Here is a 25261-nt window from a genome sequence, read left to right on the forward strand (position 1 = left end):
ATGTAATGGCACAATGCATTTATGCCATTACCAATTAAAAAAATGAGTCAGGAAGTATTAGTGTAATACCCCATGCCAGCCTTCCCTTAAAAGCACCAAAAAGTAGCCTTACCAGTTTTTTTTTGTTGAGTTTTGTTTGTTCTTTAAAGATTTTACTTATTTATTTGACAGAGAGACACAGCAAAAGAGGGAACACACGTAGGGGGAGTGGGACAGGGAAAAGCAGGCTCCCTACTGAGCAGGGAGCCCAATGCGGGGCTCGATCCCAGGATCCTTGGATCATGACCTGAGCCGAACGCAGAGGCTTAATGACTGAGCCACCCAGGCGCCCGGCCTTACCGGTTTTTAAGATCTAAAAGTCTCAGGCAAATAAACAACACATAAGTAGAGTTCACATTCTCTGAAAATTAGGGACTAGCTGACCCCCCAAATCAAGTGTTCATCCTAAGCGAAGGGGCAGCCCGAGCCTCCACCAGGCCCTGCGAAAACAGTGGCCTTCCTGGGAAGCGGGAATAGCGTGCTAGCCCAGCGGCAGCCCTGACAGAGGCTGACAGTTGGCAAGTGGGACCATGGCAAGGTCTCTGGGGCCGCGTGCAGAACAAAGAAGTCCTGCAGATCTCAAAGAAAACATTTTCCTTCCCTGGAACTGCAGGGAGGTCTACCTGGCCTTGGGGACTCCCCTGCATGCCTCCTTGTACCCATTACAAGACCCCACACATAGGCAACGGTCACTTCATAGACTAGTGAGCCAGGCTGCGAGCTAAGTGGGAGCCCCCGTGAGCCCAGCTTGCATCCGCTTCTAAGATCCCTGAGGGCCAGTTCTGGGTCCCGAGCCGCGAGCACAGTGACCCTCCCGTGGCCGGCACTCCAAGGTACAAGCTGTGTGGCCTTGCAGCGGGGCAAAACAGGGACGGCGGTCCGGGCTGCAGGTCAGGTCGGCACGGGGACAGCGGTCCGGGCTGCAGGTCAGGTCCGCGCGAACAGCGCTGCCTTTTCTACACATGCGCACGTGCCTTTGCCGTCCTCAAACCCCATTCACCAAAAAGGAAAAGCAACAAAACTGACCACGGAAGTCAGCTCCTGCCCCCGTCCCCCCCCCCCCCCCCCCCGCGAGAAAAGTCTCTGAAAAGGCGCGGGCGGTTCAAATTTTTCAACAGGGAACAGCGGGCCCATACAAGGCTCTCAAAAACAGGGGCGCTGTGGCCCTGTTTCACAGAAGACAAAACAGAGGTTGGGAGGTTACGCATTTGCCGCACAACCTGAGCCAAATAAGCAGCAGGTGGAGAGAAGTCTACACCTCCACTCCTCAGAGGAAGCTGTGTTTTTGCAGTTCAAATCTTGACCTGCTAATAAAGTTCAGGACCCTACTGTGTTATTCCAGCTCCTATTATAATTAAAAGTCAAGAAGTCACTACAGGAGGGCCAATCTTTCATTTTCAGGGAGGAGACATGCACACAAAGCCTGAAGGACAGCCAGGATCCGCAGCTCTGGATTCTAACAGCTCACAAACACCCCAGACCCAATGCGCTGCTGAGAGCGTGGGCCTGGGAGGCTCCTCTCGGCCACTCACAACAAGACCCCTGGTGGCCAGCCACTGTCCCATGACCTGCGCTTTCCTCATTTACACAGGAGCTTAGTGACAACATTTGCCTCCCTCCACCCAGGCTGGAAGAATCCAATGATACCCAGCCTGGGCAAAGAACAATGAGATATGTTACATTGTTTTAGACCTCATACCTAGAATGCTGGAGTCTGTCCAAAGAGTTACTATCAACCTTGCAGAGGCCCTTCTCAGTCCACGGAGGATGGGAGCATTTTGGAAAAGAAAAGACTGACTGTGCTCTGAACGATCTTCACCAACAGAAATTCAAAAACTCACAAAGTGCTGATTTTGTGTTTATCCCCATAACTGCACAGGAAGAAAGAAGATAAGAAGCAACAAAGTAAAGTAGAAAGGAAGAGCAGTACAACAGGAAGTGATTTATACAAAATAGATCTAGATAAAGCCAGGGGAATTTCTAATTGAGAGCCCTCTTAATTCCTGGGCTTATCGGACTTGGTCAAGTGGGAGTTTAAGTCTAAAAAAAAAATAAAAAAGTGTGGACATCAACGTCATATTCCAGGCCGGCTAATAGGCAGCTCTGCCACTAACCCAGACACAGACTAACAGCCAAATTATAATGCTCTCTTTCCGTTTCCCTCGATAAGGTCTAATTTGTGGTATTTTCATTCGCTCTCCCCTGAAGAGTTTATTTTTTCGGAGCTATACAAAGGCAGGAGTGAAACACTTGAAAGCTAACAGATTTGACCCGCTCAAAGATTATCAGGTTGAACCTAGAATCTTATGAAGTTTAGTAATAACAACAACAACAAAAACCTTTTTTCCTATGGACAGTCACCAGTTGAAAGGATTCTCAGCTACATGAAAAGATTTTGAGTGGACCAACCTCTGAAAGCTGATTACTTAGTAAGAGCAATTGAGGGGGGCACCTGGGTGGCTCAGTTGGTTAAGCAGCCGACTCTTAGTTTCGGCTCATGTCATGATCTCAGGATCCTAAGATCAAGCCCACCCTTGGGCTCTGTGCTCCGCAGTCTGCTTGAGATTCTTTCCCTCTGCCCCTTCCCTTCCTGCCACCCCCACCCCTCCACCTGCTTGCTTTCTCTCTCTTCCTCAAATAAATAAATGAAATTGAGAAGGGACCCCAATACTTCCTTTTAAGTGGACATTCTAAGGGGAGCATGTTTTTAATCACAGTTCAGCCAGATTTCAAGATGTTTCCCACAAATCAACATTATATACTTCTATGGTCCAAATATGTATAAGTAGAAAATCTGAAAAAGCAGTGTATGCCATATTTTACCACAAATGGTTTTACAGATAAACTGTGGTTAAGTCGTTATAGTAGGTTTCCCCTTTATATAACTGTTAAGATGTATAAATAGTGTCTAACTCTCTAAATAGATATTTTTTGTTATAAAAATGGGTCAAAAAAAATGATTGCCATATGGGCAACTGTGTGAAAAAATATAAGTGCCATTTATTTAAGGGTTTAAGTAGAGAAGCACTCACTGACATCAAGGTTGCTTAAATACCAAAATTCTGGCCTGGTTCATTTTCAGTGATGGGAGCTGTCCTGTTGGTTGTAGGACGGTTGGCCTCTGGCCACCTAAGACACTAGGAGCACTGCCCAGTCAAGATAACTTGAAAATGTCTCCAGACACTACAAAATGTCTACACAGGCACATTCACCCCCAGTTGAGAACCACTCGTCTATATATGGGACTGAAGGCTCAAATCTCAATGAAGTTTTTAAAAATACTAACAGGTTTTAAAAAAAGGATTTCTGTATTTGTAAAAGGGAATGGCTTTCATTTCTTAATCCATACCTAATAGCCAGTAAGATCCAAAAATGGATGGGAATTTACACGTACTAATGTGCATGACATTGAAAACTTATCTTCTTCCTCCAACGCGTAACTCCCCCTCCCCCGCCCCGACACACCGAGGAAAAGAGGATCTGCCTCTCTTTTTTGGCAGGTGGAATCCGCTCTCCTGAGCAGCGCTGAGCGCAGGGCATAGTCAAGTTTAAGCAGCGATGTAGTCAACACTGGAGGTTTCCTCTGTGACACAGCGAGTGAGCCTTGGTTCCACCCAGGCATGCTCCAAAGTGGAAATGACGACTGCCCAGTGTGTGTGATCCCCACTCCCCTTTCTCTTTTTTAGAGGATAATGGCAAAGTGTGTTTACGGTCACCACTGGGTCTTATCTTCTGCACCATATAAAACAGACCGAGTAAGAAAAGTAGGGGAAGGCACTAAAGCAGGACAGATGGCTTAATAAAGCGGTAGCAGGGACAGCTTCGAACTACAAGCTAGGGATGGCCCAGGAAGGCTATACCGGAAGCACATAAAGGAAAAACCATCCAAGAGCAGGTACTGGAAACAGATGGAAAACAGACTTGAAGATAAATGGTCGGGATGGTGGTTACATTAAGTAAGTCACGTGCAAAGGTGAAACACGGAGTGGAGAACCAAGAGAATGGAAAGAAAAATCTGCTTTTCTCTCTGTCTTGCCTGATTCTGTTCCTCAATAGGTTTTTTTTTTAAGTGGTTTGATGAAAATTCACTATTCGCCTGTATCAAATTTCCTGAAACTGTCTCTAAAATAACTCCCTGAATCCCTTGTTATTTCTTGATCTCTTAAAAATTCTCAAGCAGTTTGCAGTTTTTATGTTAATGTCCCCAAGCTGGCTTCTGTCAATCAGAGCAGTAAGAGGGCTGTTTATCACCAATCCAGACCTCTCCCCGCCACCCCCGCCCCCAACACTAACAGCCTTGCAAATAGGGAAACAAGCTTTTAAAGTCACTGTCCTTAAAATGGACATATGAGAACAGAAAAGAGCAACTGCTCTTTCTTCTCTTCTGCAGCCAGACTCCTGAGTGACATAATTAAACTATTTGTTGACTTGTAGACATCCTTAAATATTCAGCCAAAATTCTTAAGATATTAAACTGAGGCACATTCTCCAAGGAAAATCAATGTTGACATTGATGGGCTTTGTCTGGTAAGACAGCCACTGGCACTTTCTAGGCATCTCAGTGTGACCTCAGCTTCTTGGAACAGTTATTAGCTGGCCACCCCCACCGCTGCTGGGAGAATTATTATGCTTGTTTAAGTAAAGGAATCTTTGCCGCTACTCCTCCTGGAAGATGCTACATACAGAGCTGGCCACAAGAGAAACAGCTTGACTACAAATCCAAGCCTGTGAATTCAGAGGAGCTACCCAAGGTGTAGTCCTTCTGAAACCACCGTGTTCCCAAGTCTTGGGACAGACACACAGACGCCTCCCCAACAGAGCATCAGACTCTTCGTTCCACATGAGGACTACCCGCTCTGTGAAAAGGCTAGCCAACGCTAGCCTCTAAGGGTCTCCCCAAAATGGAAGGTTAAGGACAGTCTGGCTTGGAATGGCGACCAATGTCAATGCCCCATCGGAAGCCTATAACAGAAGCCTTCTGAAAATCCAGACTAACACTTGACCTGGCCTCTCTGGTGATCTGAGATTTTCAGAACCATTTTGGGATTCTTCAAGACACAGACATCATCAAAGCACAAAAGCAAAGCATTTGGTGTGTTGGGCTCCGGGGTCCAAGCCCCTCCCTCCCTACCTTCTCTTTACTACACAGGAACTCATTAAGACACAGCTGCAACTGACAATGGCCTCCCAAAAGGCATCTCGAGGATACAAGGGCTCAGGAGCTATGAGGAGTAGCAAGAGAATCCCCAGTCCTCTCTCCTCAGTCCCCACGGTGATGGACATTGGGTGGGGACCCACCACACAAACACATACATAGGGGCCTCATGCGCAGACCTGCCCAACAGTGCTAGAGGCAGACCTGCGGGCCACTCTCAAACTACAATGCTGTTACTACTCAACACGGACACCTCCTCACTAACCGGTGTGCTACTGCAAATCCCTCAGCGCCGCTTCTCAGTGTGTGGTGCCCATCCCAACACAGGTCACCTGGGAACTCAGCAGAAGAGGGCATCCTCACTCCAGACCTTTGCGTCAGACCCTCTGTGGTGGGTCCAACCATTGGAGTTTTAAGGCAAGCCCTCCAGCGATGTTGATGCCCATCAACAAACTGGTGAGTTTGCCCATCGGAGGAGCACCAACCTCCGGGATACAGCAAGGAAGGGCTGAGAGGAGAAGCAAGGCCAAGGGTGCTCGGTCATGCTCCTGTGACCCTGCAGAGCTAGCCTTCCATGGCCAGGCGAGCGGCTGTATTTGTTCCGTCCTTCTCAAGCTCAGGGCTTCCTCCACTGCTTGGCTGATCAAAGACGTTCCAGAATGAACCAATATCCAAGCTCCATTCTTTATCAATGGTTTTCCGTCAACTTTTCTCAAATATTATACCTAATAAAAGTCTATAGTTCTGTTTACACATCTTCAGATACATCTCAATGAAAAGATGGGTAGCCTAGCTTTGGGGATGACAGCAGAGACCCTTAAGTCAGGTGGTCTGAGTCTGAGTTCCAGACCTGCCGTTTGTTAGCTGTGGAAACTCAGGCAAGGTAACCTCCTATTTCCCTGTACCCTGATCTAGGACAAAAAACACTTGATTTTTGAGAGGATTCAGTGAGTTATTACTTTGTATGAAGTACTTAGAACAGTAATTACAATGGGTGATTGTGTGTGTGTGTGTTCACGGATAAACTAATCACTAAAGAAAATGCGATTTTCGCTTTAGTGCTTATAAATCAAGTACTTCACATCCATCAGAATTAGGCTGAATCCTAATAACCAAAAGTTATGTTACATTGGTAATTTAGCCTCTGGAATCCAAAACACATTTTAAAATCTTTGTAAAATGTACCACGTATTTTAAAGACATGTAATCGAATCTGACTTTAACCTCTAAAATTGAGTGCACGAGATCTTACATTATTCCCTGTAACTACATGGACTACACCCCCACTCAGCAGTAATAATAACTGCCGTTACTATTATTCGAAATTGTTTCCACTCTGTCTTTTCAGCTTTCTCAACTTTGGAATGCACAGAATAAATGAAGAGGAAAGTGGAGATCATCAGAATTAGATCCACCTGCACTCTGCAATGCGGCGGCCACCAGCCTCACCGGGCTCTTGGCCGCTCCGGGGCAAGAAGGAGCGTGATGGGGGACGCCTGGGTGGCTCAGTGGGTTAAGCCGCTGCCTTCAGCTCGGGTCATGATCCCAGGGTCCTGGGATCCAGTCCCGCATGGCCTCCCTGCTCGGCGGGGAGCCTGCTTCTCTCTCCACCTCTGCCTGCCTGTGTTCTCTCTCTCTCCTTCTCTCTGACAAATAAATATAATAAAATATTAAAAAAAAAAAAAAAAAAAGAAGGAGCGTGATGGGCCATCAGCGCAGAACACGGCCAATTGCAAAGACCGCACACAAAGAAGACAATGTAGGTTATCTCACTAATAAGACTTTCCGTCAGTTACATGTAGAAATAAAAATATTTTAGAGCTCTTGGGCAAAATAAAAAATATCACAAAAATTAGTTTTATTTGTTGGGCTTCACATTTTCACTGTGGCTATGTTGAAAATTATGTCTGTGGCTCACATCTGTGGCCCGCAGCAGATTTCAACAGAACAGCACTGTTCTTGACAATCACTTCAAAGGGCATCTGCAGGGAAACAGGTCACATGAAAGCAGACACACAGGACGTTCTGCACCCATTCTCTCCTCCTCCCTCAGGAGCATGCACGGTTCCGAGGTGCAGGCCTGCAGCTATGCGGTGATGCCGCTAGTGTAAGGGGTAACACTAAATCAAGCCCAGTGGACAGAAGTCTTTGAAACGAAGCTGATTATAAACTTTGGTCTTGTTACCGCCATTAGCAAAGTGCCATTCAGTGTCCAGACACAGATGACTGTAGTGGCTCAGGGTACAGGGCAGAGGCGGCGGTTGGGGGGGTAAATTTAGAAGCTGGGGGAAACACGGAGGGACCCCAGGTGTGCAGACCCACGCGTGCCACACAGAGGACTTGGGACAGTGGTCTGATGTGGACCAGGGCCAGTCTGGATCACAGTGCGGTGAGCCGGGTGGATCGGCAAGAGTGGTCAAAAGGGACTCTGACAGTCCATGCACAAGAGGAAAGCAAAAGCAGGACTCAGACGGAGGAGAGCTTCCGGTGGTAAGATCACCAAGTCTGGGGATTCAGGGATGACTGACTGAGTCACTGATGGAGCTCTTAACTGAGAAGGCCCACAAGTCAAGAGACGGTGACATGCAGACGTCTACTTGTGAAACTCGGAGTTTTAGGTGGGCACAATCAGTAAGAAGCTGGATTATTCACGGGAATGACGGACTAAGTGAATAAATGAATGAACACACTGATCTGGAGCGGGAGAACTGTCTGCCACACAGACCTCCCCCTGCCTTCTGCCATCATCCTGCACAACCCAAACTGACCTGAGTCAGAAGCGGGCATACAGCGCTCAGGGCACACCTGAGCAAACTCGGGCCTGCACCAGCACCGAAGGGACCCCTGCTGACACCGCCCAGGCTGCAGGGTCACAACAACAGAGGCCCAGAGGGGATGGCCTTGCCCTCCCACTTTGCTCTCTTCACCCAGGGTCAGGAAGCGCTTTCACAGCCACACAAAGCCAGTGCTTTCCCTAGATCTGATATTTTATCACAGTCCTGATCCCCAAAAAACCTACCTCCACTAAGGGGAAGCATCCATAACTGCATTAGGTCAGCACTGCTCTCTCCCCTTAATCATCCCACCTAAAATCTGACCAGCACCTGGAAGCCCAGTCCCAAGGATTCTTCCCTATGCTGAGGCTGTGTGACTAGGAATGAGCCGCCATCCCATCCTTACCTCTGCTCTGTAACCGCCTCTGGCAGGTGTCCTCAAATACAGATTCCAGATCTGGGTGAAGGAAGCAAGAGGACTTCCCAAGACGATGAGTCTTGTTTCCCAACACAGAGTTACACACTGGTATGAACTGACTTGTTCCCCGCCCCCTCCCAGTATGTTGAAGCTCTAAGCCCCAGCATGACTGCATTTGGAGACAGAGCCTTTGAGGAAGTAACTAAGATGCAGTGAGGCCGTATGGGTGGGGCCCTAATCCCACAGGACTGGTGACTTTATAAGAGGAAAAGCCACCAGAGACTCTCTCCAGGCAGAAAAGAGAGGGTACACAAGGACAAAGCAAGAATGTGCCCTTCTACAAGCCAGTACGAGAGGCTCACCAAGAACTGAATCAGCCCGCCTTTGATCTTGGCCTTCCCAGCTTCCAGAAGGATGAGAAACAAATTTCTGTTTTGCACCCGGCCTGTGCGGTTCTGTTTCCGTATCCAGAGCACACGGTGAGCAAGAACAAGCACCCTTCCACTTGCAGGCACTGTCTAGGGTGATGCTGGCTCCCAGCAACGAAGCGAGGACAAAAGTTTCACTCGAACTGCTCACTGACGCGGTCTCCCCGAAATGGCTCACCTTCAAAGAGTCAATGCACACGGAGGAGACCCTGCTCCCAGCGCTCTCTGCTTGCACCTGCGATGCGACAAAGGCATCCAGGCAAGGTCTGTGCGCTCCGCTTCCCAGTGGGACGCGCTAGCACATCCGTAACCTTACAAAAACAGCTCCCCAGCACCCTTCTGGGGTTCCCCACCTGCCATCTGCATAGCCACAGGGCTAAGAGCACAAGGCTACGATGGGAAGCATTTACCACCCTCAAGTTCAAGCTCTGTCCTCCCTGCTGTTGTCCCTGAGCTCTAGACTCCTCACATTTTACCATGTTATTTCAAATATGAAGCAGGATGGCCTGTGTGGAACGCCATTTGTAAACCCTGAATTAGCATGTCAGTATTAACACCGATTACTTTTATCTGCCTACGGCACTTCGGATCTTCATGAACCACTGACTAGCACAACTACCAAGAGGAAACTGCAATATTTAAGTTTGGAATGTGCTGGAAGCTTCTTGTCTTAAAAACATGAAAAATACAAAGGGGATGAAGAAGTGAGGTGGAGCTAACAAACTCACTGACCCAGCCAGGTAACAAAGGCTTTGCCCCAAGCTGCCAGTTCAGGCTGGCATGCACAGTCCACTGAAAAGCATATGTATGGAGCCAAACCTACAGGTGGTTATGCAACCGGGTTTGTTTCTTGTTTTGCTTTTGGTTTGTTTTGTTGGGTTTGTTTTGTTTTGGTTTTTGGTTTTTTTAAGTTTAGCTGCAGGACTATAACTGCAGTGACTCCTCTGACTAAGATCTAACCAAATAGAGAGGCCACCAGACCAAATTTGCCCATTGTCTGGACATCCTGGGGACAAAACCTTCCACAATGCCATCGGTTCTGAGCAGATGTACAACGATCCTGGAGAGCTTTCATTACTCACATCTCAGTGGGACCCTAGAGCCCCAATAACTCAACAGGCTCAGAACTCAGTATTCACGTGTTTAGTTAGTATTCGTTGGGAACCATGCATATAAGGTATGAACACTAGAAATCACAGGGCAGACTGTGACGTGTGTGTATGCGGGGGTGGGGGTGGATATAACTTGCTAATGTTGATTATACCTTCAGAAATACATACTTTGAGATCTGTTCAAAGTAAAATGCAGGAAAAGAAAGAACAGTCTAATTTTTAAAACTGTGTTACTAAAACAGCCTAAAGAACTAGGAAACTATTTTTACTTTAGCTGCATACTTTTGATAACCAGTTAAAGGCTATCTTGACCTCCTTCTAAGTTGTCTGAACTCAAGCATTTAACAACATACATGATAGCATTTTTTAACTTAGGCCCTTTGAAAACATACCATGAAAGGTTTCCATCACTCATCTGAAGAAAGAGAAACCATTTGGAAGCACCATTTGCTATCCCTCTGGATGGGAAAACTAATTCCCTAAGCCTCTGGGGTGAGTCGTGGGGAGTTTCCAGTTCATTTGAGAAAAAAGGTTCAGCTTACTAGTTTTCCCAAACATTGCCCACTGCCCTCCCCTGCAGGTCCAGCAAGCAATTTTCAGCTCCTCAGCTAGCCGGCCTCATTCTGAATGATGGAGAACCATGTCCACAAGCCCTCTCTGCCCCCAGCACACGCTACAAGTCAGTCTGGGCCATTGGAAGCATGTGTATCCCAGAGAGCAACACAGCCTCATTTAGCCAGGGCAAATTAAGCTAATGCAAGTTATCAAGTAAAGGACTCCAGGTTATTCCAGGCAATCAGGAAGTCTTTAGGGTATTTCAAAAGGTTATCGAGTTTGTGCACATGCAAGGAAGATTTCCGGTGTATTTAATATGGATGATAATGCCTTTCTCAAATACTGTGTACATAAGATCTGCTGCCAGTTGGAAAACCTCAATAATCCCCCAATGCAAATGAAAGGGTAGGGTCACAGATTTCAGGGAAGGAGAGAAGTTAAGCATATAGCATGTAATAAAGCAAAACTCAAAGCCTGGAAACTTAGCACAGCTCTCAGAAATGCACCTTAAACAGCCCACCCATTTTAAAGAGGGCCCGTTTCAGGGTGCCTGGCTGGCTGAGTCGGCGGAGTAGGGGACTTCTGATCTCAGGGTTCTGAGTTCCAGCCCCACGTTGGGTGTAGAGATTACTTACAAATAGAATCTTTAAAAATAAATAAATACATAAATAAATAGGAGGCAGTTTCTCCACAAGTGGGCAGAGGTGGGTGATGGAGTGGTCAGTTCCACGGGGGGGGGTGATGTGCCACCCAGTTTCATCCTAAGTGCAGTGACCAACACTGTCATGTGTTTCAGTAGCAGCTGAGAAGCTCCGAGCCCAGGTGAGGCCTAGCGGAGAGGAAGCAGAGTCAACCATCTTCCCCACAAGCTCCCCATTGCTTGAAGTTCTCAATTTCAGCCTCCAAGTAGCTGCAGCCAGAAGACCACAAACATCCGGCCTTTCTCTCCCATCAAAAGTACACCTCACCAACCTCAACAGGAGAAATAATTAAGGTAGGATTTTCCCTTGCTGGTCACTGCTTCACCAGCCTGGTTAACACCCATTTCTTGGGAAATCCCTGTTCCAAACACCTGCATCAACAGCCCCAGCTCCCAGTTAAGCCCATTTCCTCTCCATGCATTCACTACCACCGTTCCCCTTCTAGGTCTATAAACACCGCACATGCTGGAATCCTGTTAATTTACCCATCTATCTAGGAGCACCTGGTAAGGGCATTAAGAGAGTGTTCAGAAGCAAAGTTTAGATCTGTTTTGATAAGTTACAGTAGCCCTAGTTCATTTCATTTTCACTCATTTGAAGATCTGAAAAGCAGGGCTGCTAACAATATCAAACGCAATGGTATGAAACACACCCGAATTACTCTCATTCCTACCCAAATCCCTTCCCAGAAGGCAGGAGAAGCCGGAGCTGGGCTTGAACCAGGAAGGGCCTCTCCTACCTGCAGGTCCTGGGCTAAGTCAATGCCCACTGGCCTCTGGGGTACAGTTTCTGTTTGGGCCAACGGCAGGAGGAGACCTGCAAGATTTGTAGGTTCCTGGGGCCCAGGGCTGGGGCCTGCTCATCCCATTATGCGGACACAAACTTGGCAAATAAAGCCTTAAACCTGTTGGCAAAATAAACAAAACCAAATAAAGGGGAAACCGCCAACCGGAACTGTCTGAAGTGATAAAGGCCCACCACACAGGTTCCTGCTTTGTCCCTGAAGCTGTTACAATGCTAGTTAAAGTCAGGTGCCTGCGGTTCATCAGTCAATGACACCACCCCCCTCCCACCCCGCATCCTGCGCAGACCTTCCTCAGCGATCGCTATTGTCTACAAATTAAAGCGTTTTTGCAAATTAGATACCTCTACACAATGCCACGCTAACTGCGCTCACAAGGGAGTTACCTTCAGTGCCTTAAAAATCACACACCGAATTCTTCCAGAACCACTCGGTGCTTAAATCGCCCTGAATAAACCGAGGGCAGAGCGATGTGAGAAACTTTTCTTCCAGGTGGCTGTAAGAGAGGCATGTAAATCTGGGACAGGACGCCGAGCCTGGAACCCATCACAAAGCGCCCCTCGCCCAGGCGAGGACCTCCTTTATGCGATGTGACAGCAAGCACTGTGCGGGATCGCAAATAGTTGCCATAAACACTGTAAGTTCTCCGGGCCACGCTCGGCCTCCCGCGTCCCCGCGCCGGGGCCGGGCGAAGCGGGGCTATTCTTCCCGGAGACTCTCGCCACGGCGACCCCAGCCACCGAACGGTCCCACGCCGGCCCCCGGCTCGGTGCCCGCCGCTGCCCGCCCACAGGCCGGACGCAGCCCCCGCTCCCCGCCCCACGCGCCCGGGGGGTCTCTGGTCCCGGGAACGCGCCGCCCAGGCCCCCTGCGTCCGCCCGCCGCCCTTGCCCCCGCCCCCGCCCCCCGCGCCGGCCCGGAGAAGGTGAAGGGGGGCGCCCGGAAGGCGGACGGGAAGGTGCGGAGCCGGGAGGTGCCCGGCAGTCGCGGTCGCGGGGGGCCAGGCCGCGGCGGGGCCCCAGGGCACGGGCGGAGCGCCGAGGGCACCGGCCCCCCGGCCCCTCCCCTGGCGCGCGCCAACTCCGCCGCGCGGCCCAAGTTCGCGGCCCCCGCCCCGAGCCCGCTCGCAGCGCTTACCTCGCCGTGGGCCGCCCGCCGAGGCCGGAGGGCAGCGGCGCGGGTCCCGGGGCGGCGGCCGCTCAGCGCCCGCCCAGGCGCCGCTCTTTGTCTGCGCCGCTCCCTCCTCCCGCCGCTCGGGGGACGCTGCCGGCCCGGGCGGACCCCGCCGGCCCGGCCGCCGCGAGCCTCCCGCCGCCGAGCCCTCCCCGCCGCCTGCCGCCCGCTCGGCCGCGCGGCTCCGGCCTGACGATCCCCGCGGCGGCGGCGGCGGCGGCGACCCTCCCCCGGCGCGCTGCGCCCGCCTCCTCCGCGCGCTTCCTCCTCCCCCTCCTCCCGCCGCTCCTCCCCGGCCTCGCCGCGACACCGCCCAGGGGCCGGCCCGGGCCCGCGCGCGCGGCGGGGGCCCGACACCCACCTGGGGGCGCGCAGGCAGCGCCGGGGGCTCGGCCTGGGCCGGGAGACTAGGCGTCTCGGAGCGGCGTGCGCGGCGGGCGCGCGGCGGGCGCGCGGGGTCGGCGCCGACCGGGAGAAGAGATTCCCGCTCCCCAAACTGCCGGCTCGGGGAGTGGGGCAGCGGTGGGGGTGAGCCGACCAGAGAGGAAATAAAGGCAGCAACTTCCAGCCTCGAGTGACTGCTGGGTGGCCTTTCCATCCTCTTTCTGTTTGATTTTCTTATCACGACGCTCTAGTTGTTTGGCGACCGGCCCCCTCCCGGAAGCGTTCCCACGGCACTCTCAGCAAAGCAGGCCTGTGGTCCATCAGAAAAGTGACTTACATAAAAATGTCACTTCCTTTCTGTAATTGCTTCTGGGCATTTTTATTTATTTGCCTTGTATCTATTTACTTTCCCAAACAAACACTTGGGTACTCCATCATTCCCGTCGGAAGCACTTAAGAGGATGAGAGGAAACCCAGCCCCCTGTTGCCCACTGTCCCGCTCAAGCATGCCCACCAGGCAGAACCATGGAAGGAGCTGCCAGAATGTGCCCCCCCCCCCAGTGGCACCTGCCACTGGTAGTGGGACTGGTCCAGTCACCTGGCCACACGTAGGGGGTTACCTGTAAACAAATAAGGAAGATTAAAACCCAAGAGGAGGGGCACCTGGGCGGCTCAGTGTGTTAAAGCCTCTGCCTTGGCTTGGGCTAGGATCCCAGAATCCTGGGATCGAGCCCCACATCGGGCTCTCTGCTTAGCAGGGAGCCTGCTTCCTCCTCTCTCTCTGCCTGCCTCTCTGCCTAGTTGTAGTCTCTGTCTGTCAAATAAATAAAGAAAATCTTAAAAAAAAAAAAAAAAAACCCAAGAGGAGGGGAAAAGACAAGTTTTCCTAGAGCATGCGCAGGCATCCAGATGTCTGTTCTCCAGTCTCCTTCCCATCTGGCTTTCCAAAAGGAAATCCTACTATTCAAATGATTCTGATTTCCTGACGGAATAGCCTGGATCCATGTTAATGAGATTCTTTCTTAGGCTCCTGGCTTCTCATTATTATTAAGGCAATAATAATTTACCCAAGGTGACAAGGCTGTATCATCTGAATCATTCATCCCCTGCCTTGTTCCCAAAAGGAAGTACCCAAGTAGGGTAACTAGAACCAGTATAACTTTGAAGTCACAGTACAGTGTTTGACTTTCTGCTTTTTCGACCGTGGAACCTTGCACAGGTGTTTCTCAACCAATCTAAAATCTAACAAATGAAGAGATCATATTTACCTACCTCCTATGTCAGTCCCTGGCACCTTTCCTGTCTATAGGGAGCACTCAGTAGGTGACCAGTTGGAAGTAGGTACAGTATACTGAGCAGGGATGGGTCCAAGAAAGAGGAATCTGGAGAGCTGGCTTCTCTTTGACCTTGGGAGAGAGTTACCTTGGTCATTCTTTTGTCTTACTAATAAGGAAAGAAGAATCATGATAAATGGTCTGGCCCAATTTTAAATTAGTTTACCCAAAATACATATAATAACATTGACCCAGTTTTAACTTGTCTGCTTTGTAAACCATCACTGAATCATCATTCTTGAACTCCTCTTCCTTTTTCCTTCATTTACAAAGGTAAAGTCCCCGAGGACATTCTCTATCTAAAACCCAGTGTCCCTTTCCTAATCTTTATCCTATGCAGTTTTCAGAAGGACATGGCATTTCTGCTATTACCTGAAATTCAGTCATCTTTTCACCTATATAACACAGCTACCTTTCTGACCTTTCCACATCTGTGCCTTACAGGGCATGTTGTCCTTCCAGCTTCTAACAGTAATAATCCCAAAGCAGAATTTGGCCCTTTGTTTTTATTCTGATATGTGCTTTTTTTTTTTTTTCTTTTTTTAAAGAGAGTTCTCTTTTTTTTCTTTCTTTCTTTCTTTTTTTTTTTTTTTTTTGGTATGCTTCCAGTATGAATGTTCAGTGATTAACTCCCAGATGTGCAACCTTAGAGAGTTCCCCAACTTGTCTGCAGTCTCTCTGGAGCTCATCAACTCTTCAATATCTCCAGGTTCAGAATGAAATTTATCTCCTTCCCAAAGTAGCTGCTCCTCCATGGTCTCAGGCTTGGCCAAGAATCCACCAGGCATCTCAACTCTGGGAAGAACTTCACTGCAATTCCATTTCCTCCTTCCCTCCCCCAAGATCTCCCCAAGGGCAGTGAGAAGAGGGCACTAGGTGATCTTGGGATCCCTCTCCCTTCTAAATCTTCATGATTCTGAGTCCTGGTGATCTTGAAACAGCTCTTTGTATTTTCTTTTCCCTTTCCAGCGGTACCTTCCAAAATTTTACATTATTACTGATAACACTAATGAAACTTCTTTTAGTTCTTCATATATATATATAAAGATGATATGTATATATGATATATATTTATATCATCTGTAACTCCCACATAATAGTATTATCCTCATTATATACATGAAAAAGTGGAAACTAAGTGAAGGAACTGAGGTCAGAACTGAACACACTGATTCTAAGATTCCTGTTTTTTCCAGGTACACCCATTACCTTCCAGCTAGCCTCCTGTCCCTCACTTCCTCCTGTCTTCCAAATTTATGCTGGATATCAGTGTCACTGTAGTCTTCCTAAAAATTGGATCTATCTTGCCTCGTCCCTGCTTGAGAAAAAGCCACGGCTCCCTTTGCCCACCACAGTTTCTCAAAAGTTCTTTGACAGCAGAAGTCTTGAGAATTTGCTCCTGAGAAGGTTGAGGAACTGAGCCCTAAGAGGCCTATAATCATTTCCCCAGGGCTATCTTAATAAATTACCTGGGGGCGCCTGGGTGGCTCAGTGGGTTAAGCTTCTGCCTTCGGCTCAGGTCATGATCTCCGTCCCGCATCAGGTTCTCTGCTCAGCGGGGAGCCTGCTTCCTCCTCTCTCTCTGCCTGCTTCTCTGCCTACTTGTGATCTCTGTCAAATAAATAAATAAAATATTTTTTAAAAATAATAAATTACCTGAAACTGTATGGCTTAAAACAATTTATTCTCTCGGACTTCTGCAGGCCAGAGTCTGAAATCAAGGTGTCAGCATGCTCTCTCAGGAGGCTGTAGGGGAGACTCCTTCCCTGCCTCTTCCAGCTTCTGGTAGCTCCAGACATGCCCTGACTTGTGGAAACATCACTCCAATCTCTGCCTCTGTCTTCCCATGGCCTGTGTGTTCTGGCCCCTTCTCTCTTGTCATTGGACAAGAGAGAACCTCCCCCCCCCCCATTCCAGGATGATCCCATCTTGAGATCCTTACTTATAACAGCTACAATGACCCTTTTTCCAAATAAGATCACATTCACAGTTTCCACATGAACATAGCTTGGGGGCCACCATTCAACATGGGGGAAACAATTTCTTTCCAGCTGTTGTTTTGTCTGAAAACGTATGTCTCTGCCTTCCACTATATAGAATGCCCAGTTTGTTTTACTATTGAAATGTCTCCAATAATGAAATATTGAAAGTGAAAAAGTATAAATCTGGGGCACCTGGGTGGCTCATTTGGTTAAGCATCTGACTCTTGATTTCAACTCAGGTGATGATCTCAAGGTTGGGAGATCAAGCCCTGCCATGTTAAGATTCTCTCTCTCCCTTCCTCTCTCATGCGATAATAAAAAGGAAAAGGATAAGCCCTTCCCCCAAAATCAATTCAGCGTTAAGTCCTAAGACTTAATCTTTCAAAGTCTTCTCAAACTTAGTCCTACCACAGCAATCTCATTGTTGACTCTGTCCCAATTTACTCCAGTACATTTACTCCAGTGACTCAGATCTTCATTCTGTGTCCCACATAGTCACACCAGTTTCTGCCTCAACAGTGCAGACACAGGAAGGAGCTCCTGTTCCCCCTCCTCTTCCTTCAGAGTTCCATTCAGAGCCTCCTCATTGGACTCATGGGAAACCCAAGGTAAGGTTGAGGGTGTTGGGTCAGACTTCAGAGGCCCACAGCCTGCTACAAGCCCATGATTTGAGATCATTTAACCTCTCTGGATCTCAAATAGAAGTAACACTATTCTTACAAAAAACTGAGAATAAGTGAGGTAAACAGTTCTCAATTGTGTGTTTGGCACACGGCAAACATTCGTATCAGCTTCTCTATGACCTATCTTAACATCCAGTTTAATTAAACATATCTCGTATATTTCTATTTGTAAGGTGTTATGAGAGAGAATTCAGGAGAAATGAGGATAAGTTGAGATTTTCATCTCAGAGGAAGGATAAGACCAGCACACAAATAACTCTGATATAAAACTAAATATGAAAAGCACCAAGTGAAATATGTTCTAGGAGTCAGAGGAATCTTTGGGTTTTATGAAAGATGGTGGCATTGGGAGTAGACCTCGAGAGGTCTTGGCCACCCTCTAGTCTGCCCCCTTCCTGGTTTAAGGGAGGCCCCCCGGCCGACCTTGGGGGAAGCAGAGTGGGCTTCTCCATCCATTTATTCTCCCTGTGAAAATAAATGGTCTGGGATTGACTGATAGAAACTTCTCACTCAGGACTTTGAAATTGGAGAGTGTGGCAGAGAAGAAGAAGACAAGATTCAGTTGGCTTTTATGGGACGGGTCTCAAAACTTCCCTACAGAGATGTTAACCTGCTCAGTTCTGGCCCCTTCTCCTCCAGCCCCACTGCAAACTACTTGACATCCTTCCCATAAATCCCTGTTCTGCTTAAGGAAGGCGAAGTGCCTTCCTGCTACCCAAACCCCTGAATGACACAAACTATAGGATTTTGAAGTTAGAGACAGGGAGGAAATTCCCGGTGCAGGGAACTTAGAACGCTGAGCACAGGGGGAATGTGGGAGGTTTCCATAGGAACAGGAAATGCCACCAGTTGCCTCCATGGAGCAGAGGACGCCAGCAAGGATCCAGAGGAGATAAGACCAAAGAGATATGGTAGCGAAGAATCACCAGGTTTGGTGGCAGGAGAACTCTTTAGGCGTGCCTACCAAGGAAGGAACACCTGGAGGTAGGAAGAGAGGTGATACGTTTGCACTACTCAGAGACGTAATAACCCAGACTTGGGTGGCGCCTATGGATGGGCAGTGGTGTAGGAGAAATTAAAAGAAAAGTGTCACAAGGAACTGACAAGTGATCAGATGTGGGGAAGCAAAGGAGAAAAGACATCAAATATAACCTTAGGGTTTGGATTTGGATGCGAGCAAAGATGATGGTGTCAATGTCACCAATAGGAAAGCAGGGTAAACTGGTTTGTGAGGGATAAATGGTTCTGTTTTTGTCCCTTAACTTAAATTGAATGTACATTATTGCCAACTTACTACACAGACATTGCTCTACCGGAAGGACAGAAATAAACAAGTCACAGCTCTTGCCCTCGAGTGACGTTTGGCTAGGAGAGTAGCTATTAGCATTCTGGGTCTAGAATATTCCACTGGGGTAATGAACCATCTTGCCCCGTAATTGTGGCATCCATCTTAGCATGGATGGAATCATCCTGAGGGCAGAGACCAAGTCTGATTTTCCTCGGCAGCTCCAGCGTCTTTTCTCCTGTTCCCAGTATGAGCAGACACTTTGTAGATTGTAAGGATGGATGGAAATTCTGCACCTCCGTGAATTTGCCAAAGGCAACAGAGGACAGTGAGCTTTAGTGAGGAGACCTAAAAAGAGGCCTTTATGAACTCACTGTAAGAATTTCAAAACAAATACTGTGGACTTGCAGATTTCACTATTTCATTTTACCTACATTAGCAGAGGGGGATGGGACAGAAACACGAGTCTGGAAGTGGCATGGTAATTTCTTACCCAAACTCCTAAGTACCTTCTCATTACTTCTTCAGATTTGCGAGGGGACTGGCTAGAAACCCATGAAATTCATCTCTCAGCCACTGTCAGGATTAAGTTTCTGTAAAAAAATCACAAATACAAAGAGTAAAGTTCATAGAAACCAAAAAAAAAAAAAAAAGACATTTTCTATGTCTTGTCAATGCAATTCTCCTGCTTCTAGCTCTAAATTGTGATCTGGATTTCAGGAAGTGGCAATGCATTATCTAATTTTTAAATGAAAGAAAAACAGACAAGGTGATAGTCTAAAGCTGGGTCCAATTTAGGGTAAAAAGAAGAAGAGAAGTAAATGTACTCTTATGCTCTCCAGTCTGTCCTATGCATTCTGTCCAGGAACGCTTACTGTGATAATAGATCCTTACAGTATAACTTTCAAACCTGAAGTCAGCTTGCTCCGACATAGAAAAATGATCAAACTTTAAATTGTTTGTGATTATTAGCAGCAGGGAAGAATTCATTTTAGATAGGAAAACTTTTAAGAGAGCTCCATAACTTTAGACAAGCTAAGAGGATTTTGCTCAAATTTCCATTTTGAAATCTGCCTTTAGGGGAACATCACATATGAAACATTTCTGTTAGATACAATAAACCCTCAATTAATCAGGATGCCTCAGGAGGGAGGTGTTCTGCTAAATTAAATTTTCATTTTGGGTAAGGATTAACCAGAAAGCCCCTTTAGCTGGAACAGAAGTTGAAATTTATATATCTATAGCAAGCTGATATCTTACCTTAAAAAATGCAGTATGGTACATGAAATGAGTCTTTCTTTGATGTTGGGGTGCACGTCATGCCTCAGAGTCATCGTTCTGAACAGGTACCTTCATTTTACAGTGCTGAATGTATGGAGGCAGAATCTGTACTAAGCAGAGCCACGTGCCAAAATGCCTTTTTAAAAAATTAATGAATTCACGTGTTTTCCTGCATTTGTTACTTTTGTTTTCCCAAAGAGGGAGATTGCCACTTAATGAGGGTTTCACTTACCTAAGGTCTCGTTATTCAGTGTTTTACCTATATATTTTAAAGGGGAAGACTACTAAACTAGAAAGCAATTCCCAACTCAGATATTGGTGAAGAGAACGGTGCATTTTTCATCCCATTCTTGACCGAAACACAAATAAGGTGATGAGAAAGTATGCTCTGGAAATGCCGCCATGCGATATCGCTTTCACTTTGCTGTCTGTGTCACCGCTCAGAACAGCTCTATGGTCCGTGCATTTCATGGGGCATTTTATGGAAATGGCTGTTTGAGAAATGATACTGTGTAGTTTGGTACCTGGTATTCAGGGATGTCCTCCCTTCTGGAAGCATTCTCCGTTCAGTGTTCAGTAAACTCTCTGCTTGGAGTTTCCCTCTCTGCCGCACTACCCCCCCCCCCCCATACTGGAGCACTTAACCACAAATGCCTTGATTTGCGATCGTTTACATCTTTATGATATTTAAACAGGACAAATGGAATAAGAGCAAGAGAGATTAAGAGCAAGAAATCTCTTTGAATTCCCCAGAGTATCTCATACCAAGTTGGCAGTTAATAATGGTTTTTTGAAGGCATGCTGTATGATCAAACCATTTAGAAATACTGTTTTTGTAATGCAGATGTTTACCTATGTATATTGCAAGTAATTATTAATGCTATCATTATTCATTTATTGTGTTCTTACTACTTGCCAAGCACATGTCTGAATCTCATAACCCAGTGAGGGAAGGCTGATGATCCCCATCTTATAGATAAGACTTAAAAAAGCCCCAAGCTTGTCTAAGGTCACAAAGGTAACAGGGTGGTGATGGAATTTTTTTGTGGCCTCTTGTACAAATATTGGCTCACAGGATGCCTGTGAAATACAGCCAAGGTTAATAAATTACACTTATTTTATTTTCTCACTAAATCACTTTCCTGGTGAATTACTTTTTCCCCATGACTTCTTTATTTTATAGCTCAAGTTTGTACTTTTTGATTCCCTTCAACCAACCTGTTCTCTGTGTCTTTGAGTTTGTTTTGTTTGTTTTGTTTTTAAAAGTCCACATATAAGTGATATCATACAATGTTTGTCTTCCTCTGTCTGACTTATTTCACTTAGCATAATGCCTTCAAGTTCAATCCATGTTGTTACAAATGGCAAGATTTCATTTTTTTATATGGCTGAATAATATTCCACAATACACACATGCACACACATACACACCACCATTTCTTTATCCATTCAGGCTCTGGTGAACACTTAGGTTAATTCCAGATTTTGGCTTTTGTAAATAATACTACAATCAAACTTGAGAATATGCGTATTTTTTGTTACTGTTTTTTAGTTTTGTTGGATAAATACCCAGAATTGGAATTACTGAATCATGTTATTTCTATTTTTAATTTTTTGACGACCTTCCATACTATTTTCCACAGTGGCTGCACCCATTTACACCTCTATCGACACTGTACAAGTGTTCCCTTTCTCCACACCTTGCCAACAATTGTTATTTCTTACCTTTCTGATAAAGCCCTTTTAACAGATTGAGGTGGTACCTCATTGTGGTTTTGATTTGCATTTCCCAAGGATGAGTGATATTGAACATCTTTTCAAGTACCTGCTGGCCATCTGTATGCTTGCTTTGCAAAAATTGTATTCAGATCTTCTGCCCATTTTTTAATCAGATTTTTTTTGCTATTGAATTATATGAGTTTTTCATGTATTTTGGATATTAACTCCTCATCCGATGTGTAATTGTCAAATATTTTCTTCCATTTGGTAGTTTTGGTAGTTGCCTTTCCATTTTGTCGATGGTTTCTCTGGCTGTGCAGAAGCCTTTGAGTTTGATGTGGACATTTTTTCTGTTATTGCCTTTGCTTTTGGTGTCAAATCCAAATATTTATTGCCAAGACAGATGTCAAGGAGCTTACTGCCTATGTTTTCTCAGAAGAGTTTTATGATTTCAGGTTTTACATTCAAGTCTTTAATTTGAGTTCATTACTTAAATAGTGGTCCAATTTTATTTATTTGCATGTGACTGTCTAGTTTTCCCAACACTATTTATTGAAGGGACTATCCTCTCCCCATTTTATATTCTTGGCTTCTTTGTCATAAATTAATTCATCATTTGTGGGGTTTACTTCTAAGCTCTCTATTTTATTTTATTGATGTCTATGTCTGTTCTGTGTCAGTACTGTTGTGATTAAAATAGCTTTGTAATATAGTTCCTAATCAGGGATCATGATGCCTCTGGCTTTGCTCTTCTTTCCCTCACTTGTTTTGGCTCTTCAGGGTCTTTTTGTGGTTCCATACAAATTTTAGGGCTGTATTTTCTTCCATAAAAAATGCTCCTGGAATTTCTATAGAAATGCATTGAATCATTAGATTGCTTTGAGTACTATGGACCTCTAAACAATATTAGTTCCTCCAATCCATAAGCATATGATATTTTTCATTTATCTGTTGTCTTCCTCAATTTCTTTCATCAATGTCTTATAGTGTTCAGTATACGGAAGTTTTACCTTCTTGGCTAAATTTATTCCTTGGTATTTTACTCATTTTGATCCAATTGTAGTAGGATTGTTTTCTTAATTTCTCTTTGTGATGGGGTGTTATTAGTGTATGGAAGTGCAACAGATTTCTGCATATCAGTTTTGTATCCTGTAACTCTACAGAATTCATTTAATAGTTCTAATAGTTCTAATTTCTGGTGGTGTCTTTAAGGTTTTCTACGTAAAATATCATGTCATCTGCAGATAGTAACAGTTTTACTCTTTCCTTTCAAAGCTGGATGACTTTTATTTCTTTTCTTGCTTAATTGTTCTGGCTAGGACTTCCAATACTATGCTGAATAAGTGGTAAGAGTAGAACATTCATGTGTTGTTCTTGATCTTAGAGGAAAAGCTTTTAGCTTTTCATCATTAAGTATGATGTTAACTGTGGATTTGTCATGTATGGCCTTTATTAAATTGAGGTCTTTTCCCTCTATGCATGATTTGTTGAGGGTTTTTTATCATAAATGGATGTCGAATTTTGTCAAATGTTTTTTTTCTGCATCTGTTGTGATGGTCATATGATTTTTACCCTTCATTTTGTTAATGTAATGTATCACAGTGATTAGGTTATGTTGAATCATCCTTTCATTCCTGGATCATGGTAAATGATCTTTTTAATATATTGTTGAATTAAATAATTAATATTTTGTTGGGGATTTTTAAAAAATCTATGTTCATCAGGGATATTGGCCTATAATTTTCTCATCTGGTGACATCTTTGTCTTGTTTTGGTATCAAGGTAATGTAAGCCTCATAAAATGAGTTTGGAGGGGTGTCTAGGTGGCTCAGTGGGTTAAAGCCTCTGCCTTCGGCTCAGGTCATGATCCCAGGGTCCTGGAATTGAGCCCCGCATTGGGCCCTCTGCTCAGCAGGGAGCCTGCTTCCTCCTCTCTCTCTGCCTCCTTCTCTGTGATCTCTGTCTGTCAAATAAATAAATAAAATCTTTATAAAAAAATGAGTTTGAAAGAGTTCCCTCCTCCTCTATTTTTTGGAGGAGTTTGAGAAGGATTAGTATAAATTCTTCTTTGAATGTTTGGTAGAATTCACCAGTGAATCCTTCTGGTTCTGGACTTTCGCTTGTTGGGAACTTTTTGATGACTGATTTAATCCTCACCAGTAATTAGTCTGTTCAGGTCATCTATTTCATCATGACGCAGACTTGGAAGATTATATGTTTCTAGTAATTTATTCATTTCTCTCAGTTGTCCTATTTGTTGGCATTTAATTATTCATAGTAGCCTCTTTTGATCCTTTGTATTTCTGTGGCATCAGTTGTCACTTCGACCATTTCATTTCATCTCTGATGTTATTTATTTGAGTTCACATTGAATTCTAAACAGAGTTCCCGATTCTCCCCCACTTCACTCTGATTGTATTAATCGCTTCTGATGTCTGCAGAGGACTAAGGCCTTGTGGTTGTGGAGGTGTGTGTGATACCTTCAACCATATGGGCTCCAGCTGGAGGGAAGTACAAGCTTCCCAAGGTAGTCCTCCAAGTCAAACTGGCTGGGGAATTTGTTCCTATTGCTGCCATAGCAATTACCACAGTGTCAGGGGCTCAAACAATGCAGACTTATCACCCTACAGTTTTGAGTCAGAAATCCAATGCAGGTCTCATTAGGCTAAACTCAAGGCATTGGCAGAGCTGTGTTACCTTTTGTAGGTTACAGCAGACAATTTGTTTCCTTAATTTTCCAACTTCTAGAGGCCCCACATTTCTTAGCTTGTGTTCCCTTCTCCATCTTCAAATCTACCTCAAAACCTGTTTCTCTATATATCAAGCTTCACCTAAGACTGAGGTTGACCTTTTTAAGTTTTTTTTGCTACCCTTGAATACCATTTAAACCTGATTTCACCAATACATACATATTTCCAGTGTGATTTGCGTTAGATCCCGAAACCTCTAAATTTCTATTATTCGTAGACTGATTCTCAAGATCAAATAGAAAAGCAGGTTGCCGTCCAATAAACCACCTTTTCTAACCAATTAGTATAAGTGGGAGAAAAACAAATGTGTTGTTATTGAAGAAATTGGTCTAAAACCCACACTAATTTTGTAACTTTTGTAAAAAGCAACCTAAAAGTAGACACTACTGTTTAATCCAAATGATTGTTGTAGATGCCACATGTCCTCTCCAAAGCCCAGCTGCAGCTTCATTGGCCAGATCCCCTTCTTACGTACCTGCTAATGGCTTCCTATGACAAGTGAGGGGAAGGCAGAGTTCTAGCGAGTTAATCTCCCCCAAGCAATCCAAGCAATGGGGAGGTGAATCTGAAAATAAATATCCCAGCTTCCTTAACTCTTGGTGGTTCTACGTGGAGGCCCCCAGCAGGACTGAACCCCACCCCCCCTTGTTCCTAACAGTGACCCACTTGGTTACATTCCTTTCTTG

The 25261-nt window shown here is 45.8% G+C and overlaps 2 protein-coding genes across 4 annotated transcripts in view; one reads left to right on the forward strand and one right to left on the reverse strand.

The window, feature by feature from the left end:
* The window catches only part of NCK2 (NCK adaptor protein 2), a 152341-nt gene extending 139088 nt beyond the window's left edge, over positions 1-13253 (reverse strand). For 2 of the 3 annotated variants that reach the window (XM_045980949.1, XM_045980946.1), the window contains exon 1: positions 13122-13253. The gene's annotated coding sequence lies outside the window, so the exon portion shown is untranslated. The remainder of the gene's footprint in view (positions 1-13121) is intronic. The other variant, XM_045980950.1, reaches the window with a different exon arrangement.
* The window catches only part of LOC123927129 (translation initiation factor IF-2-like), a 53858-nt gene extending 40123 nt beyond the window's left edge, over positions 1-13735 (forward strand). Inside the window, exon 3 of the mRNA XM_045981648.1 lies at positions 13121-13735. Within this exon, the coding sequence (XP_045837604.1) occupies positions 13121-13735 (615 nt within the window). The remainder of the gene's footprint in view (positions 1-13120) is intronic.
* Positions 13736-25261: the final 11526 nt, after the last annotated feature.

Source organism: Meles meles, chromosome 16 (assembly GCF_922984935.1).
Source record: "Meles meles chromosome 16, mMelMel3.1 paternal haplotype, whole genome shotgun sequence".
Classification (NCBI taxonomy): Eukaryota; Metazoa; Chordata; class Mammalia; order Carnivora; family Mustelidae; genus Meles; species Meles meles.